This window comes from Microtus pennsylvanicus, chromosome 5 (genome assembly GCF_037038515.1).
Source record: "Microtus pennsylvanicus isolate mMicPen1 chromosome 5, mMicPen1.hap1, whole genome shotgun sequence".
Classification (NCBI taxonomy): Eukaryota; Metazoa; Chordata; class Mammalia; order Rodentia; family Cricetidae; genus Microtus; species Microtus pennsylvanicus.
In genome coordinates this window covers 133,210,833-133,229,946 of record NC_134583.1, presented here as the reverse complement: position 1 = coordinate 133,229,946, position 19,114 = coordinate 133,210,833, and the positions used below count along the sequence as shown (strand labels likewise).

At 43.3% G+C, this 19,114-nt stretch overlaps 1 protein-coding gene across 3 annotated transcripts in view; it reads right to left on the bottom strand.

Annotated features, from left to right (window-relative positions):
• Acsl5 (acyl-CoA synthetase long chain family member 5) overlaps nt 1-19,114 on the bottom strand; it is a 50,359-nt gene that overhangs the window by 22,286 nt on the left and 8,959 nt on the right. For 2 of the 3 annotated variants that reach the window (XM_075974419.1, XM_075974418.1), the window contains exons 2-3: nt 9,722-9,906; nt 6,457-6,565 (exon numbers count right to left, since the gene is read on the bottom strand). In XM_075974419.1, the coding sequence (XP_075830534.1) occupies nt 6,457-6,565; nt 9,722-9,877 (265 nt within the window). In that variant the 5' untranslated portion in view covers nt 9,878-9,906. Of the gene's footprint in view, nt 1-6,456; nt 6,566-9,721; nt 9,907-10,105; nt 10,365-19,114 lie in introns of those variants that run through there. The other variant, XM_075974420.1, reaches the window with a different exon arrangement.

Here is a 19,114-nt window from a genome sequence, read left to right as displayed (position 1 = left end):
AAGATATAAGAGTTAATAAGAAGCCTGAGCTAATAGGCCAACCAGTTTATAATTAATGTAAGCCTCTATGTGTTTCTTTGGGACTGAATGGCTGTAGGACTAGGCAGAACAGAAACCTCTGCCAACAGGAGGGTGGAGTGAGAGAGTAGACACAAAGAGAACAAAACGGGCATGCGATACTGAGAAAAGGTACCAAACTACATGACAAAGCATAGATAAGAAATATGGTTAATCTAAGTGTAAGAGTTAGCTAACAACAAGCCTGAGCTATTGGATGAGCATTTGTAATTAATATTAAGTCTCTGAGCAATTATTTGAGAGCAGCTGTGGGAAAGAAATGACTGCCTATATATGGTGTTCCAAAGTGGTGCAACTACATCCACATAAAACCTGAGAGAGCTTGGGAAAGTATTCTAAACACAAAAATGGAGTCAAGCACAGCTTGTAACCACCTTTTCTTGGATGGGCTGTTTGCTGGTGGTGAGCAAAGGCACATTTCCTTTAAGAGACTGCTTTCTGACTTACTACCAGAAGCTGGGTGGCTCTTTTGAGCTGCCAGACACTTGAATGGGATCTATGAGCAATGGGTAACACCATGCTCGGTGACAGTGTAGACTCAGAAATGTCCTGGAGTTGGGGTAGCCAGACGTGGTGATAAAGTTACCTCTGCCATGAGAAATAGGCTCTCAGGGAACTGAGGGGGAGGAACCAGCACCAGTATACCATGATCTATCTTACATAGTAGTTTAATTTTTGCCTATACAGACAGAACAGGATTACAGATACACAATAAAGACAGTGTAGGATTAAGACAGCCCCTTTAGGGGGCGGGGTTTGCCTCGGGCGAATGCCTGCCAATAAATGCGTGTGCGAGGAGGCGGCTCAGCCCTTTTTCCTTCTTACCTTCTGTACTATGCTAGAACTTCAGTTCTGTAAGTTTATCATTAAAATGGTAAATATTCTTTAATATCTGCATTGCATTTATTTACGCCGATACATTTGGCGCCCTCCCCGTGGGGCTTTCCCGAGACCTGGCCCAAATCGGAGTCTCTTGAGGCCCCCCCCACCCCGGGCAGCTGTGGGGGTCTCCCTGGGCGCACGGAAGCAGCTGAGATTCTGAGCAACTCGATTTTCCCTGCTGCTTGCTAGAGAATCAAGCGGGACGGGAGAGCTAGCACTCCCCGGGTTTGAAATCGGCAGCGCCTCTGTAACAGGGTGATCACTCTCTGTTCCCCTCCCACCTCCACCAGCGCTCGGGTCACATGACAGTGGCCCTGCGAGCCCCGGCACAAAAACGCCAGCATCCCTTTGATTTGTTCACTTTGCTGGCTTTTCTCTGTTCCCTTTCTGGCCCAATTGCTACTTATCAGTCTGGTGTCTGTTTCAATTTTGTTTTTGAGTCATTTATTTCAGATTTAGGCCATGTGGACTCAACTGGACTCTTTCGCCACCACTGGCAAGAACCGGTCATTACAGGTAAAAGAATTTTTTCTTTTATAAATAATGTCTGAGAACATGACAATTTCAGATTTCAACAGCTTTTTTGAGTACACCATTTGGGAGATCTTACAAGAGGTGTCTATCACCCCACATCTATGGATATTTCTGGGATTCTTAATTTTTCTTAGCACTATTTGGTTTGATAATAGGAAAATGATCAAATCTCTTAAGGCAGAAGTTGAACGTTTAAAAACTATTGAGAATGACAACAATCTTCTCAAGAATCAATTTAAAGTTCTCCAGGAAAAAAAAAACAGATCTTTGTTTAACATGACTTGGTTAACTGAACAAAATCTAGAAAAGGTACAGGCTGATATTAAGGAGAAATTCATTACTATGGAAGAAGGAACAGCTGAATTAGATCGTAAGTTCCAACAGTCCCTTTCTGTAGGAACTGAAACATTAACTGAGAGAATCAAAACTGCTAAATATGACAATCAAATTTTATCTAAAGCTTATGACAGATTGGCGGAAAGATTATCAATACAAGAAGGCACGGTTTATGCCATAAAAATTATATCCAAAGATGACACATTATCTCTAATGGACAAATTTCATACTTTAGAATCCTCAATGAAGGCTTTAAAACATAATTCTGGGCAGGAGATTCAGACATTACAAAAAGCAATGATGAATAGAATTAAAAAGATTGAGGAATTTCTAAATTCTGATGAAGAAGAACAAAGAAAAAAAAGGGGGGGGGGATTAACTGGTTTGATGGGATGATTGGTATTTGTGACTTACTGTTTTTAGAAAATTATATTGGTACTGTTTCTTATATATTGATATATTGAATATTGAATATGAATGTTCCTACCTCTATTTTTGTATAAGAGTATGCTTATATTATATGGATACATCTATCATATCACAATGTACATTTCTACCTCTGGTACTATTTATATAATAACATTGTTTACATTTGATAAATAATGACATTGTTTACAGATGAAGATCATTGTCTTCATATATTGCACAGTTGTTTATTCTCTTAGTTTCAAATTAGATATTGAAAATTATATGTTTGTCATATTTATTTTTAGGTTAATCAGGTCTTTTAAATACATAGAGATTCTTTTTAATATAGATAATATAATCTTCAGCTTCTTTGAAGAGCTGTAGAAAATGGCCTTTAATCTAACCTAGAATTCTATGCCAACGAGACACAATTACTCCTGGCAACACCACTCTACTCCCGAGAGAACGTTGAGCACCAAAGACACTCCACTGGGAGCTTGTCTTCTTGGCAGAACTGGCCTTTAGGTTAAGAAAAGCCCATACCTCAACTACTGACTAAAATACGAAACAGGATTGTCTTATCTTGCCAAGACAGGGTAGGATAATTCTAAGAAAGTTCCTTGCATTTAATAATGATATGTCAATTATGTTAGGCCTTAGCCAAAACTGGTTGACTCAACATTGCAAACGAGACTTCGGGTGATTGCCCAGGTAGTCAGTTGTCTCTGTCATTTGTTGCACATTTTGGATATCTCTCATTTGTTAAATAATATTTACTCCCTTCTCAGATCTTTGATGGAATTAAAGATTATTTAATTGTAGTTACTCTCTAGCAAAACTTTTGTTCTCAATATTGTTTGTTATATTTATCATTTGTTATTATATTTATAATTATATTTGGTTTAATTCTGTCTTATTTAGACAAAAGGGGGAGATGTAGGGTTAAGACAGCCCCTTTAGGGGGCGGGGTTTGCCTCGGGCGAATGCCTGCCAATAAATGCGTGCGTGAGGAGGCGGCTCAGCCCTTTTTCCTTCTTACCTCCTGTACTACGCTGGAACTTCGGTTCTGTAAGTTTATCATTAAAATGGTAAATATTCTTTAATATCTGCATTGCATTTATTTACGCCAATACAAGACAGTCATATGGAAAAAACCTCTAAACAGGCTACAGTGTGTTTAAAAATATATGTAGTCTTGAGAAAGAAAAAGGGTAAAGTTCTTAAAAAACAAACAGAGTAATAAAAAAAATCTAACAAGCCAAATAAAGATGGGAAATTCACTAAAAATCTAGATTGTGTATGTTATTGTATTGTCTTTCAATTTCTTGGCTACAAAGACACACTGGATTATAAAAACTGCTAGATTCAGCCAACCTATATATTTTAAAAATATCTTGACTTCAAAATTTAAGTCAGAAAATATATTACTTTGGAGGAGAGGTTATGCTTTTATTTCCACAGGTAATGAGAGGCTAAGGACTCATTTTAGATTAATATGCATCAACTTTGATCAAGGAAGACCTCCCCCCTGAAAAATCTGACTACAAACATAAAGAAATAAATCTAAAAGAACTCCAAACACAGATATGTATTTTACCTGCTTAAACATAATACAAAAAATCATCTTTGGCTGACTTGTGTACAATGTTCAGTGTATACTTGTATTAATGCAGATATATGTTACCTTTAAAATTTATGTATTTTCAGAACAGGGGACCAGACACCAATAAAAATGGGTGGCACAGATGATCCAACATCTATGACAGCTTTAAGGATGCTGGCTGAGATAATCCAACCTTACAGAATACTACAGCCAAGGCTTAACCATTATACTAAATTTTCCCAGGATCCAAAGATTACTAGCACCCTCAAACAACAGAAAGCAGTCTAGAGAACTATGCCCACATTCTAAAACGATGGTTATGCTTATTTATCCTCATTTAAGGGGTTATTTATTGTCATTAAGAGGTTTACATGTTATTATTAGTAATGATAAGAAAAAAAGCTAAACAAAGAAAATTACATTCCGGGATCTCATTCTAAAAAGAAAAGGGGGATATAGAAATGATAGAATAAAGGGGTAGATTATTGATTGAATCTACTTTAACCCAAAGAACAATCATTAATCTTAAATATTTTATATTGGCATGGATTTTGGTTTACTGATACAAATTTAAAGTTAATTTTGTTATTATATATATATATATATTTCTGCTTGTTTAAGGTATTATGTTTATAATGTAAAATTAAGTGTGGCACATGCCATTAATCCCAGCACTCAGGACCCAGAGGCAGGTGGATCTCTGTGAGTTTGAGGCCAATCTGATCTATAAGAACTAGTTCCAGGACAGGCTCCAAAGCTACAGAGAAACTCTGTCTTGAAAAAAAGCCACAAAAATGGGATGTATACTTAAGAAATACAGATTAATCTATAATAATAAAACTTATAGTCATGTTAGGTATGTTTTCAAGGTCATACACAGATACATATTCAGATAGACAGTCTTCAAACATTTCAAAGACCTACAGAATATGTCATTTAATATTTTTAATAGCCTAAGGCTTTTTGTGACAGAGAGACATATATGCTCCTGGCAGCACCATTCTATTTCAACAAAGATGATGTTTGTTTTGTTTGTGACATAAGGAGCTTGTTTTCTTTATGGCAAAAACTACCCATGTGAGCAAAGAAATTGTCCTTGGCTCAATTGCTGGTAGATACTGTCTAAATTGGACCAGTAGGACACAAAAAAGATGACTGCTGAACTTTGCCAAATCAAGGTACGACAGTCGTTCAGAATTCTCTGCCACACGGGAAAGTCTGTAAGATATACTAGGCCTGTAGGTTAGAGTTGGATGCCCTAAGATTGCATAGAGGAACTTAGGGTGACAGCCTGAGGTCCTGCCATTAGGTAACATTATACCCTTCTGGGATCTTTGATGGAGCTGAAGACTAGACAGTTATAGTTTTCCTTAGTTATGATAAAAGCTAAATTAGAAATAAAATTTTAGACTCAAAAAGGTAAGATAGATAATAGTATTTTCTTTAAGTTTGCAAAAATGAAAATAAATTGGATAGTGTAACTGTAATTCTTACTTGATAACTGTTTTAGTTGTATATAATTTTATTATGTTAAAGTTAAAACCTTCCCTTTTAATTAGACAAAAAGGGGGAAATGCTGTGGAATAATCCTCTGTACACTGTGTGAATATATGTCACTATGGTTGATTTAATAAACAAGCTGGCTGGCCAGTAGCTGAACAGAATGAAGTTAGGTGGGAAAGCCAAGGTGAGAATGATGGGATGAGGAAGAGCAGGGTCAGAGGAGTCAGCAGCCACTTAGGAAGCAGGATATGTAGAAAAAGAGGTAACAAGCCATGAGCCACATGTTAAAGCATAGATAAGAAATATGGGTTATTTTAAATGTAAGAGTTGGCTAATAACAAGCCCGTGCTGTCAGCCAAGCAGTTATAATTTATATTTAGTCTCTGAGTCAGTTATTTGAGAAGTTGCTGTTGGTTATGTATTAGGGAGCAGGAGGTAGGGACAGGATACATGGAAAGGGAGGGAGAAATAACTGCCATATAGGCAGACTGATGCCAGGCAAAATGCTGCTGAGGGAGGGAGGGAGGGAGGGAGGGAGGGAGAGAGAGAGAGAGAGAGAGAGAGAGAGAGAGAGAGAGAACGCTGTAAGACAGGCAGTTCAGGAAGGAAATGTGGGTGCCTAGCCCTGGGTTCAACAGCATGAGACATTATCAAGACTTCATTTGTTCCAAATAAACTTCACAAAGCCTATTTGATTCTTTTTTTCAAGACCCAGGGATAACATGATGGCAGGACCAAAGGCATGATGCCGTTAATCCTGGCTCGGGGTTTATGTGTACTGACTGCCAGGAAACACATTATGAAAGGTTCTTAAACAAATGCAATGTGTAGTGAGCCTCTCCAAACACCTGTGTACACAGCACTGGTCCATGCCTGGGTAGGGAGGCTTCTTCTTTTGTTGGTACAGAGTGTGTTGAAACCTGATGTGGAAGAAGGGAGTTCTGCATGCCTTCCAGTAGCCCTCATTCTGATAGGGTGCTTTATGCCGCTAGGTACACGGTAGATCTTTGTGGGCCACAACCTTCACATTGCCGGAGCTTTAGAAGGCAGACATGGAGGAGCAGGGTGACCCAGAGCCTGCTGGGCTTTCTTACAGACAAGGCCAGGCTTACCAGAAACAGCGAGTCCTCTTTGGAAAATTTCATACACCGTCGTAGCATCAGAGAAGTAATTAAGGATTAGGTGATTGTTCTTCTGGAATGCACCTCTCCGTGCTCCTCCCTAGGACACAGGACCAAGTTTAGGCAAAGTCTGGGCTCCTCTCTGTTCTCCCTGAAACTTTATGGCAGATATCCTGATTGCTGACTTCTGAAGTCACAGGGATATTTCCTTCTTCAGTCAACTTTTAAAATTAAATTTGATCATTGAAACATATATGCCCCCTCACCCTCTCTGGCCCTTCCCACTCCCACCTCTCCCCCTTCTCCCAACAATCCCCCCTCCCACTTTCATAGGGGCTGGGAATCTGTATCGTGGTAAGGTTAAGGTGAAAGGTTTTATTGTAGATGAGAAAGAGAGAGAGAGAGAGAGAGAGAGAGAGAGAGAGAGAGAGAGAGAGAGAGAGAGAGAGAAGAGTCCAGAGTGGAGAGAGAAAGTAGATGAACATGGAAGGCAGACTGGAGCTGGCCATGAGAGGAGAGGCTTTAGAGAGAGAGAGACAGAGGGAATATATCAGGAAAGCTGAATTATGAGGAACATGGGGGAAGGGAAGCCTATGAGATGGAGGAAGCATAGGGTTCTTACTGACTGGACTGAGAGCCCAGCATGCACTTTGGACAGTGAGGGATCCTGGAGGCCAGCTTGGGCTTTGGTATGCTAATAGCATCACAGATAACCATCTGTCCCTTCTGCCAGTGCTGAGGAAAAGTCAGGCCTTTGGCAGAAGGGAACTGGTTTCACAAGTCTCCTATAGTCCACGATGGCCTTTTGGAGTCTGGGAAATTGGAGTTTCCTTTGAACCTGACAGAGTCCACTTGAGTATGAATGAAGAACAATCCAGTGAGTTGTAGGGAACTTGCCAGTGGCTACATCACTGAATATTCCAAGTTCAATACAATAGCTGCTTCCAACAATGATAGTTCTCCAAGGGGAAGCCTGGCACAGCCCCCATGAGCCCTTCCTTCCAAGCTCAGACAATGAAAAAATTAATGTTTTATTTATTTATTGCATGCATGTGTATATATGTTGGCATGTGTACCATAGCACACTGTGGAGTTCAGAGGCAACTTGGAGTAGGTTCTCACTTTCTACCTGATATGGGCCCTGCTAGATCTCAAACCTGGGACGAATGGGTAAAGTGCCTGTTTAACAAATCAAATCAGACCTGGCCGCAGGTACTCCCAACATCCCTCGGTGTTACATGCTATAGTTCCCATAACCTGGCCCCTACCCTAAACTTCTCCAGCCAAGAAGCTGGGCTGTCCTTTCCTATACAATCCAGGCATTTTTGGTTACTGAGCCCTTTTTTTCTACCCTTTACCCCTGCTCCCCCGCCTTCCCCAACCCCTCAGCTCTCCTCTCTCCCCTCTCTTCTCTTCCTGTCCTCATGTGGCTAGCTAGGGTCATGTTCACCCTGGACTCTTCCAGATGTCCCCGCCTCTGGCTATGCCCTTTCCTTTTGTCTACAACAAATCTTCTCCACCATACTTAGGAGGAGCAGACATGTCCTCCTTTTTTTTTTTTCATTCATCTGGCATCGAAACCCAGGACTGGCATATATGAGTTCCCTTCTGAGGACTTCGGCCTCCCCAAATTCTAGGGTCTGTCTTCTCAGCTTCTTCCCCTTGTTTATGCCATGCCTGTTGGTGTCTCTCCGGCTCCTAGACCCTGCAACAGGGCACTAACCTGGGCACCTGTCTCACATACTTCTCTCAGCTCTGGCCTAGTGCACTCTTCCGGGTCTCCCCACAGCCACTCCTACAGCTCTGCTTTCAGCTCCCTCCTTCCTTTTTTTTTTTTTCCTTCTTTTTTCCTTTTTTTTTTCAATTCATGCCCCAGGGGATTGAACTCAGAGAGCAAGCACCTCTACCAACTGAGCATCTCAGCAGCCCCTCAGTCAATGTCCTAAACCTCAAAGTTGCAGTATGGTCATATATCTTACATGTGTGTGAGCCTATACATGAGAGTACGTGTATTGTGTAGGCCTTTGCATGTGTACATGTGAGTACATGTATTGTGTGCATGTGCACATGTACACTTGAGCACAAGGATACATGTACTTTGTTGGAATAATGTCTAGGTGTGCGTTCCATGGCGCATGTATGGGGGCATCCTTTCACTGGATGAGCTCAGACCACCAGCCTGCTGAACAAGCATCTCTGTCCACTGAGCATTTCACTAGCAAAAGCAGATGTCTTAGAGTTAGCAGACAACTGTCTGAATCTGGCCTGCCTTTGTTTTTATGAATAAAGTTTTATTGAACACAGTCCAGCTGCTCATTATTTACATGTTGCTGTTGCCTTCAGTTTATCACAGCATGAAGTGGTTGTAACAGACACATACGACTCATAAAACCTACACAATTTGTGCCTTCTCCTTACAGAGGTGTCCTTGCTGTAGGGGAATCAAAGGGTGAAAGCAAACACTACAAAGAAGAGAGGGAGGAACCTACATGAGCGAGGTTGACTTCCCTGGGCACAAAGAGGTGCTTCACTGAAGGGCATTCAGAAGATGGAGGCCTTTCAAGATAGAAGTGTGAAATCCATTAGAAATGGGGCAGCGGAAGGAAAACTGTGAAAAGGGCAGGAGGGGCCACCTGGCCATGGAGAAGGATTCTCTTTACTCTGAAGGGGAATAGGATGAAAATGGATGGTGCCCCCCTTGGGGGGAGGGAGAAAGAAAAGCTAGGGAAGACATCCTTGGAACTTTCTCTCAGAGGGCAGGAGGGAGCTGAGCATCCTTGTGTAAAACAGAGGAATGAACCTGTTCAACTTGCACCAGTGTTGGTGAGGATTAACGGAAACTCAGAACTCAAGAAAACAACTTCTTTCCCGTTCCCAAACCCTGGGTGTTTCCATGCAGCTGGTTCTAGCAAAGTGTCTCTCCAAACAGCTAGACAGTAATTATTTTAGGCTTCAAAGGACATATATAACTGCCCTTTATGAATAATTGATCCATCTAAAGATTTGAGTACTATCCTCAGCTTTCCATCTGTGAAGAAAGGGAATAGTTTGAACCCGTGATCTAGACCACTGTCACCTTAAGGCTCTAGTACTCTTTAAAATTTTGTTTCAAGGGAATTTGCTAGAAGAAGAAATTTACATTTGAAGAGTGGAGGTTCACTTTCTCACAGTCTTCCCGCTCATGTGCTACGCCCAGATTTTGAACTGCAGTTTGAGTTCAGTCAAGCTGACAAGTTGAAGATGATGGGAGCATTACCTCAATCCCCACAGACTGGTTGTCCAGGTCAATGAGAGGTAAGACTGGCTGAGGCCTGTTGATCAGCCACAGGAAGATGGCCGTTCCAAACGTCAGGAGGCAGATCAAGGCCGGAGTCGGAAGTGGGGAAAACAAGAAGTTAAAAATAAAAAGCATCTTTGTGAACAGCAACAGGAAATTCAGACCTTAAAAAAAGAGAAAGAAAGAAAAAGTTAAAGGAAGTGGGCGTATTTTTCTTTACTCCATAGTTCTGTTTACAGAGGTGCATACACGTACACACAGACACACACACACACACACACACACACACACACACACACACACACACACACTCAGACTCTCCAAATAGCGCTAGGCCTCTCTAGGATTTCTTGCACTGTTTACCTTAGCAATGTCGAAAATAATGGAAGCGTTCTCCACCCTGGCCACTTGACCGTCCTCACACAAGGCAAAAAGGATCAAAGAAGACAAGTTAATCATTTCTCAACTGTGAGAACCAACTGCCTCTTTATTTGTGGCCCAAAGAGCCTAGAAGGCCACCTTGGCACCCAGTATATGCTAGCAGGGTAGTGTGCCAGACAGCTTTCCCTGCTCAGGCAGAGACCAGCTCTTCCGTCTGGACTTCCCTTGGCATACACTGAACAGAAGGAACCTCTGCAGAGGTGACGTCACAGGTCTCACAAGTCAATCATTGTGCACGAAAGATATTTCCTGCTGGCCAGATAGGCTCTGCCGGCTACTTTCTGTTTTGAAGCACCAAGAGGGTCACCAAAATTAACAGCAGTGCAACCTCCTGTGTCCAGTATCCCACCCCACCCCCAACTTAGAAGCTCCGAGGAAGCATTTTTCCCCTGAGATAAACATTTGAAGTACAGAAAAAGGCAGTCCAGAATGTACTCAACATACAATGGACGGATAAGAATTTGGGCCAGGAAAGGTTCTTAAAGGGACTGAAGCAACCCCAGGTTTCCTCTTTCCCAGCTTTTCCAACCATTTCCAGCCACACTCTGCTCCCAGCTACTAGAAAGCCCCAAGAGCATCCCCATAAGGGAGCCATCCTTATGCCTGTCCCCCCATAACTTTCAGACGTGGTTAGGCTAATAGTAGCCAATACTGACTATGCCTAGCGATGAGCCAAGGTGGACTCCAATGCCACGAAGCACCATTTCACAAACGACAACAGAGAAGCTTCTAAGGGTGCAGCGGCTTCTGCAAATCCACCCCCCCTGGTTTTCAGTGTGCCTTCTCTAGGAAAAGCTAGACACATATACCTTGTTTTCTTATCATTTCTAGGCTCAGGACTCAAGATCAAATATCTGGGGCCTTACAGATCACAGCAAATGAAGTCCCAGATCTGCATCCTTCCAACTTGACAGCAATACATGACTGCGGCATTTCAGAGTTCAGGCCAAACTGATCCTACTCGAAATCAAAGGGGCAACACAAGCCCAGTAAGTTTTATCAGATCATGGTCTTAGCTATTTTTAGTTAGAGTTTTTATGGCAGTTGCCGTTATTTGACATCTGGAACCTTCTTCAACAAAGGCGACTCTTCATTCTAGTCCATGAAAAGTCATAAAACTTGGGGTGGGGGCAAGAACAAATGCAAGAGAGAATTCTGGGTCACTGTTCTCTTGGGTTGGTCCATTGTCTGACTGTGGAGTGGTTTCTTTCCATTTTCTGGAGGAAAACCAACGCCCATTGGCCAAGCAACAGTTCTCTAGCTCTGTGTTCTCTACATAGAAGTCGGGGTAGAAAATAAAATCAAAGAGAAACAGGAGCCAGAGATCAGCTAGCCGAGTTGTGAAACAATAAGGAACTATTGTGATTCCCTGGCAGGGTTCTGACAGCTGGGGCTTAGAACTTCAGCTCTGCCTGGGCTTGGACAGCCATGCGCCACTCCAGGAATCAAAGTGTGTCAGAGCAGCCAGGTAGGGCACCATTTTTAGGACAGCCATTCCAACACAGGAAGAAAGGGAGGTGGCCCCGGGAAAACTGTGGCTTTGGCAGCATGTAGCAGAGCCAATAAGAAATCTACTTAGTGCCTGTCCCCACCTGCCCCCAGTCTTCTCGTGGGGCTCAGGCACTGCTGTTATCCGAGCTGAATCTTATCACTTGGGCTTTCTCCCTCTGCCCCAAGTCCTACCTGACCTCCTTGAACTGTGGGGATAGGCTTGTGACTCTGAGAATGTTGCCATCTCTTCTCAATGGCAAGCTGACCTTAAATGGGAGACTTACAAACACTGTCTTCAAAGTATGGTCTAAAGAAAGTTTCTGTCCAGTGGTGGTGGGGTGGGGTAAGGGTGGAAAAGGGGAGGGAGGGCCAAGGGCCTGTAGGTAAACCACTGGGAGAAAGGAGACTGGGAATCCCTGACTTGTCTCAAGAGGGGCAGATGCTGTCAATCACAGCTAATTGTTACCACATAGTCACATGGGCCCAGAGTCACCCAGGTTGTTAAATTTTTCCTCCTTAGATTACCCACAAGACTAAGATATCATAAAACCTCAGTTTTAATGAGTGGGGAGCTTTAAAAGAGATCGATAAGAACACGTCCCCTCTTAAATGTTGCCCTGACCCCACAGAGGGCAAAATCCAAAGCTGAAAATAGAGTGGCGTTAACCTCGGCGGCAGCATTGACCCAGGAAGCTTGTGAGGAGCAGCAGGAGGAGCGTTTCACAACGTCCCAGACGTGAACCCAGCGGGGAAATGAGTGGCTTACAGCACAGGAGGCGAGGGCCCTGGCAAATGCCCGTGCTGGGTACGGGGAGAGCCATACTGATGCCCCACGGGTCGAAAATGAGCTGTCGGGTTGGGGTGTCCTCATGTACAATGTCTCTCTCTCTCTCTCTGTAGACAGCCTGGAACTGAAACTCCAGGCGCAGCAGGACACACACCTTTTTTCCTCTTCTGTTAACATGATCACACTTCTCCCGAATTTCTTCCCACAGAGGCGTGGCAGTAAAGCAAAGAGCAGATGCCACCGTACCAGTGCTTGCAGGGGATTCCTGAGGTGACTGGACCCCAAATGCAGTTTGTTTCACATAGGACCCAGGACAAGGGGGGTGGTGGCTTTCCCCTGGTTCATTTGAGCATGCCTGGGAGCGTTTGTAGAGTCAGGAGCTAGAATGGTAACCACGGGCATCCTCATCCGCTGAGGTTTATTCATTAAGTTTCACTGTGTTTGAATGAAGTTCTTAAGTCCTGAGAGTGAGCCCTTCACTACACTGTCACTCTAGCTTCTGGGTTGACTCTATAGGCTAATCCCCGCCCCCCCCCCCGCAATAGTCTCTTTCTTGTAATATATTTTATTTTTGTGCAGGCCTGGGTTAGAGTCCTAGCAGCACAAAATCATTTTTAAAATTAAAGAAATCATAGGCTGTATTTGGGGGTCTGGAGAGATGGCTCAGTGGTTAAGAAACCTGTTCTTGTGGATACCCAGAGTTTGTTTCTTAGCACCTATAGCGTGGCAAGGGCTCGCAACTCCCTGTAACTCCAGCCTCAAGGATCTGATGCCCTCTTCTGGCCTCCACAGATGCCTGCACACACACATGGCAGTCACTCACAGATAAACACACACACACACATACATAAGGCCATCATAATAATCTGAATTTTTAAAAGAGTGTCCTTGTTCTACCTCTACACTGTCCAGAACCTTACTTCACATCCGTTAGCCTATGCACTCGCTCATCTCACTGCCTGCTGCTCCCCCAGTTCTGATGATAGGACTGTGCACTGCTCATGGCTCTGGAGTCACCTCAGCCACCCCCTCCTTGCCCTGTTTAACGCTGCTTCTCCTCTCGGGCACAGGCCACCCTTCCTTCTAGTGCTGGTCCCCACGTGAAACAGGCCCAGCCCTGTTACCCACCATCCTTCCGAGATAACCTCCTCTTCAAGCAGGGGCTTGGTTTCATTCCTCCTGTGCCTCCTACATCTACACCGTGCTGAGCTTCTGGTAAACTCTAAGCTGAATAACTAGCTAGTCTTCCAGTTAAGGATAATCTGTTCTAAATCATTTCGGTTAACCCACTTTCTCAGATCTTAGACCACAGAAAAGTCAGTCACCGTGGCATACAGCTGAGATAACACAAGTATTTAGGAAACCAGGACAAGGGGGGTATAAGTTCCAGACATGCCTGGACTATGTAGTGAGACACTTGTCTTGTTTTTACAGCAGCTGGGCTGGAGGGACAGCTGGGTTGCTACAGTACTTGCTATACAGACATGAGGTCCTGAGTCAAATCCCAGACCCTACATTAAAAAAGTAAAGTAGGCATGACTGCATCCTAGTATCAAAGAGACAAAAGGGAGAGACGGGTAGATCTCTGCAGTTCATGGGCAAGCCAGCCTATCCTAGTCGGTGAGTTTTAGGTCAGTGAAAGACTGGGTCTCAAAAATATATAAAGCAGGGCAGTGGTGGCACATGCCCTTAATCAAAAAAAAAAAAAAACAGATAGATAGATAGATCCCTAGAGAGACAGACAGACAGATCCATAGGTAGATAGATAGATAGATAGATAGATAGATAGATAGATAGATAGATAGATAGATAGATAGATAGATAGATAGATCCCTAGAGGGAGGGAGGGATAGATAGATAGATAGATAGATAGATAGATAGATAGATAGATGACAGATAGATCCCTAGAGAGACAGATAGATAGATACATAGAGAGATAGATGATAGATAGATTTCGAGAGATAGATAGACAGACAGACAGACAGACAGACAGATAGATAGATGATAGATACTTAGAGAGACAGACAGACAGATCCCTAGAGGGACAGACAGACCAAACCCAGTGGCTCAGGGGGACACTCTCCTATGAGAACCCAGTACTTGGTATTCCTTCATTTAAGTCTTTCCCTTAACTCTAGTGCTGAAAATCTGCACTCCAACTCTTCTTCCTGATGGAAAAAAGTGAAACAAAAAAAGAAACAAGGTAGATGGCGCTCGAGGAATGACACCCGAGGTTGTCTTCTGGCTTTCACACACGTGTACGCACACACGCGCACACACACACACATGCATGTACGGACACGCGCGCGCACACACACACCCGAGGTTGTCTTCTGGCTTTCACACACATGTGCACACACACACACACACATGCATGTACGTACACACACACACACACACACACACACACACACACCCTCTCACATCAATATTTCGCTAAAATACTGAATTAGAGATGGAAGATGGTGGAAAGGGTGGGTCCATAATACACATCAAACCAGGCTCAGAGAACTGGACTGAAGAGATCGTGTTTTTCCCATCTGTAGGAAGTCTAGCCAACAATCACTATGTGACTTGGAGGAACTGTAGATGACAAGGCAGGATTTCTTTGTTTTCTATTCCTGGAGAACTAATTATTTCCCATGCAATAATGACATCTAAGTCAGCATCTATAAATTAAAAAAAAAAAATCTGCCTTCTAGAAAGTGGCCAGGCTCATTTAGACTTAATTGGTTTCTCTGTTTTCTTGCTGCATATATGGACTTCTGTGATAGGTAAAAGCTCATTAAAATGGAGACCAGGGTCTCCCAAGTCCTCACACCCATTAGTTAACAGATTATTCCATACTTTGGTGTGCTTTTTGTCGCTTAGAGACTATGTCACATGTCTAAAACTCCCAGGATTCCCGAGGTGTCATTAGGATGCCGAGTAGGAAAACTCTGGCCCGGGCTCCCCATTTCTAATTCAGCCTTAATGACCCCTCCTCATTTATCAACCACAGCGCCTATATGGCCTGGAAAAGCAAGAGCCAAAGGTCAAAGGGGCATTGCGAGCCAATAGGATCATTAGTACACCTGGAAGAATGGGGTAGCCTCTTCACTACTGTGCAATGAAGCTCAGTGAGATGTGTGCTCTTTTTTCAGGCAAGGGAGGATGTTGTCTCAAGGAAAAACAAACAAACAAACGAAAAAACCCAGGTTGCACATGCCTGTAATCTCAGAACTGGAGAAGCAGAGAGTGGAGGATCCTGGGGGCTTGACTGACCACAATCTAGCTGAATTAGTAAGGTCTAGTTTCAGTGAGAGACACTACTTCAAAAACAGAAACAAGGTGGAAAGATAGAAGATACTTGTTGGGCTCTACATGCACCCATGGGGATGCCTATACATGCACACACCAGGTACATACACATACAGCAGACACACAAAGTGTGGCATCAGTTTTCACTGCAGGACAAGACAAAAGTTGAAGCAGAATCAGGAAGAATATATGAGTCCAGGAGCTGGAGAGCAGCCCTGGCAATATAGTGACACACTATCTCAAACCAAAGCTGAGAGGAAAGCATAGCATCAGGAACAGGAGCTGTCTCTGCCTCTTTTACTGACTTTTGAGACCCTACTTCTCATACTGGGTCACCTTGCCCAGCCTTAATACATGGGGAGGTGCTTAGTCTTACTGCAACTTGATATGCCATGTTTTATTGATACCTGCCCTTTCCTGGATGGAGACAGGAAAGGAGGGGGTTGGGGGTGCAGGAGAGGGACTGGGAGGGGAGGATGGGTGAGGGGAGGCTGCAGCCAGAATGGGAAAAAAGCTGAGAGGAAAGAAAAAAAAGAAAAAAAACCTTCTTAGGAAATAGGCAGTTAGTACTCTTTTACTTTTTAATTGCTGACATAATCCAGTAAGGCAGTGAGGAAAAACTCAGCACACAAGGAAGTCAAAGCTTCCCATACTTCATATAAATAACTAATTAAAAAATCATGGAAAAAGACACCATTGCAGGGAAAACATAAATGTTGAGGGGGGCTGGCGGGATGACTCAAGGGTAATGGTGCTCACCACGAAAGCGGACAACTTTCGGGACACCCCTGCTAACCCCAGCATGGGAGGAGAGATCTGGCTCCCAGACACTATCGCCTGGCCTCCATGCATGCACCCTTGCTAACCCCAGCATGGGAGGAGAGAGCTGGCTCCTAGACACTATCGCCTGGCCTCCATGCATGCACCCCTGCTAACCCCAGCATGGGAGGAGAGACCTGGCTCCCAGACACTATTGCCTGGCTTCCATGCATGCAGGGCGGCATGTGGGAGTGCATGGAAGAACATGCCTAAAACAGTTGAGATTTGTCTCCTCGAATCTACGCTTCTGTCGCAACTCTAAAACCAACATGATTTTTCCCGGTAACCTGATACTATCTTGTAAAAACACCCAGAAAAATAAAAATCACAAGGAGAGTAAAAAAAAGTTTTAAAAAATAATGGAACTGGGCAAACATTATCACACTTGAATTTCACTAGTGAGCTATGAAAGTTTTCTAGTAGCTACGGAGTATACACATTTATTTAGTAAAATACGCATGAAACACACTCAGTAGGCATTATAAATATGTACCAACTAGCATAGTAAAGATCAAAATAGGTTCTCTTTACTTACAATAAATACACTGGAATAACAGGGTAGCCACTTAGAGCGAAAACATATAAAGCTGATTATTGATTTACTCCAGTAAAGTAAGCTGGAGATGGATCAACGTCTTCAAATATAGCACAATGAAAAGTGTAAGAACATCTGGGAGAGAGTATTACAAAAACAAAGTTTAGAACGTTAGTGGGAAAGACTCAAGACAGACATGTAAACTGAAATCCAGAAATAGAAACAATGACAAGCCTAATTACACAAAACTTTCAAAAGTGAGTGTCTCATTGAAAGGTACCATGAGGAAAGCATCAAATACCATACATAGGCCAAGAGCCGCTTCCCTGCACCAAACACTCAGAAGCCAGAGACAAAATCTAACCCAATGAAACAAGGGCAGCAATATCAGTGGCATGTGTGTGGGAAAGTAGAGTCCTTAGATTGAGGACAAGACATTCAACTTCAGTTACCTTTTTTCAAAAAATACAAACTTAAAAGTGCCTGCCTCTCTCCCCCATTCCCTGTTAAGTCAGCAGAGACGGAGTACAACATGCAATGTTAATTGTGGAGTATAAATTTGGTACAACCTCTTAAGAGGGGGAGTTGCCCTCTGCTACAGTTTAAATGTTTACCCTTTGCCCCAGTGATTCTACCATCAATTTATCCAGAAGAAAACCATCAGCTTAACAAAGGGCTTAGAGACATTGTAGGAAGTACAGCCTGAGGATTTGGACCAGAGTCAGCCCATGAGCTTAAATCCTCTCCATGACTTCTGTCTATAAAATGGCAACAGTATCTCCCTAGTCAGGCTGGTGATGTGCTTTAAGTACTAAACAAACGTATGTGTAGATTGTTAGAGCTATGCCTGTCCAGTCTTCGCTATTACCATCAACATCATTCAAGCTAGAGGAAAGTTTCAAATACAAAGGCCCTGAGAAGTCTACCTGTTTAGGTGGGTAACCTAGCGATAGCACTTCTCTGCAATGGAAGTCTTCGTGAGCACACAGATTCCAAAGTGTTGATCTGAGAGCAGCTCCAGCATCTACCGCTAACTGAAGTGCATGTGATTCGGGTAACTGGGACGGACTGCTTAGGGACTGGTGCTTCTGAAGGCAGGGACACTCTTCACAGGAAAGACAGGTGGAAGGGAATAATTAGTAGATTTTTCCCAGAAAGTCTTAGCTTCTTAATCATTCAACCAAAGGCTTTTAAAGGACGCAAAAACAAATCAGGTAATCGTTATGGATCCTGAGGTATAGCTATGAAGTCCCGTCTGCATAGATTGATATTTTTGTGGGGGGTGTTGAGAAAAGGTCTCATAGATTGATATTTTTGTGGGGGGTGTTGAGAAAAGGTCTCATCATCTAGCCCAGGCTAGCCTTAAGCTCACAATTCTGTTTCAGCCTTCTGAGAGCTCAGATTACAAGCTCAGTCCAGCCAGGTGTTGGTGGCACACACCTTTAACCTCAGCACTCAGGAGGCAGAGGCAGGTGGATCTTTGTGAGTTCCAGGCCAGCCTGGTCTATAGTGCAAGTTCCAGGACAGTAAAAGCTGCTACAAGCCCTGTCTCAAAAAAAAAAAAAAAGGGAAAAAGAAAAGAAAAGAAAACAAGACAAACAAACAAGAGCTGTGCTAAGTGGGATCGTTATCCACTGGAGAATGTGACGAGCAATATGGCATGGTGGAACACTGAGGATGAAACAGCATAGGCAAAAGGGACTGGGTTCTACAAGAAGGGCTGAGTGTTGGTTAGGGAGGCTCTAACTGGGAAGGAAATGTTTGATGGTACATATTGCTTAATCTGAAATGTGTATTTTGTTTTATCTCCAAGCTAATATACACAGCTATTATCCTGCCTCTGACTCAGGCGGCTGGTGTAGAATATCCCGCCCCCAGTTCAGTACAGCATCTGTGAACACACCTGGGAACACCACCACCGCCTCCCAGCCTTGTTTCCCTCTGTGCTGGTCCCTCCTCACGAAACAGCATTCCACAGGGGCCTTTTCCAGGGCTTCCA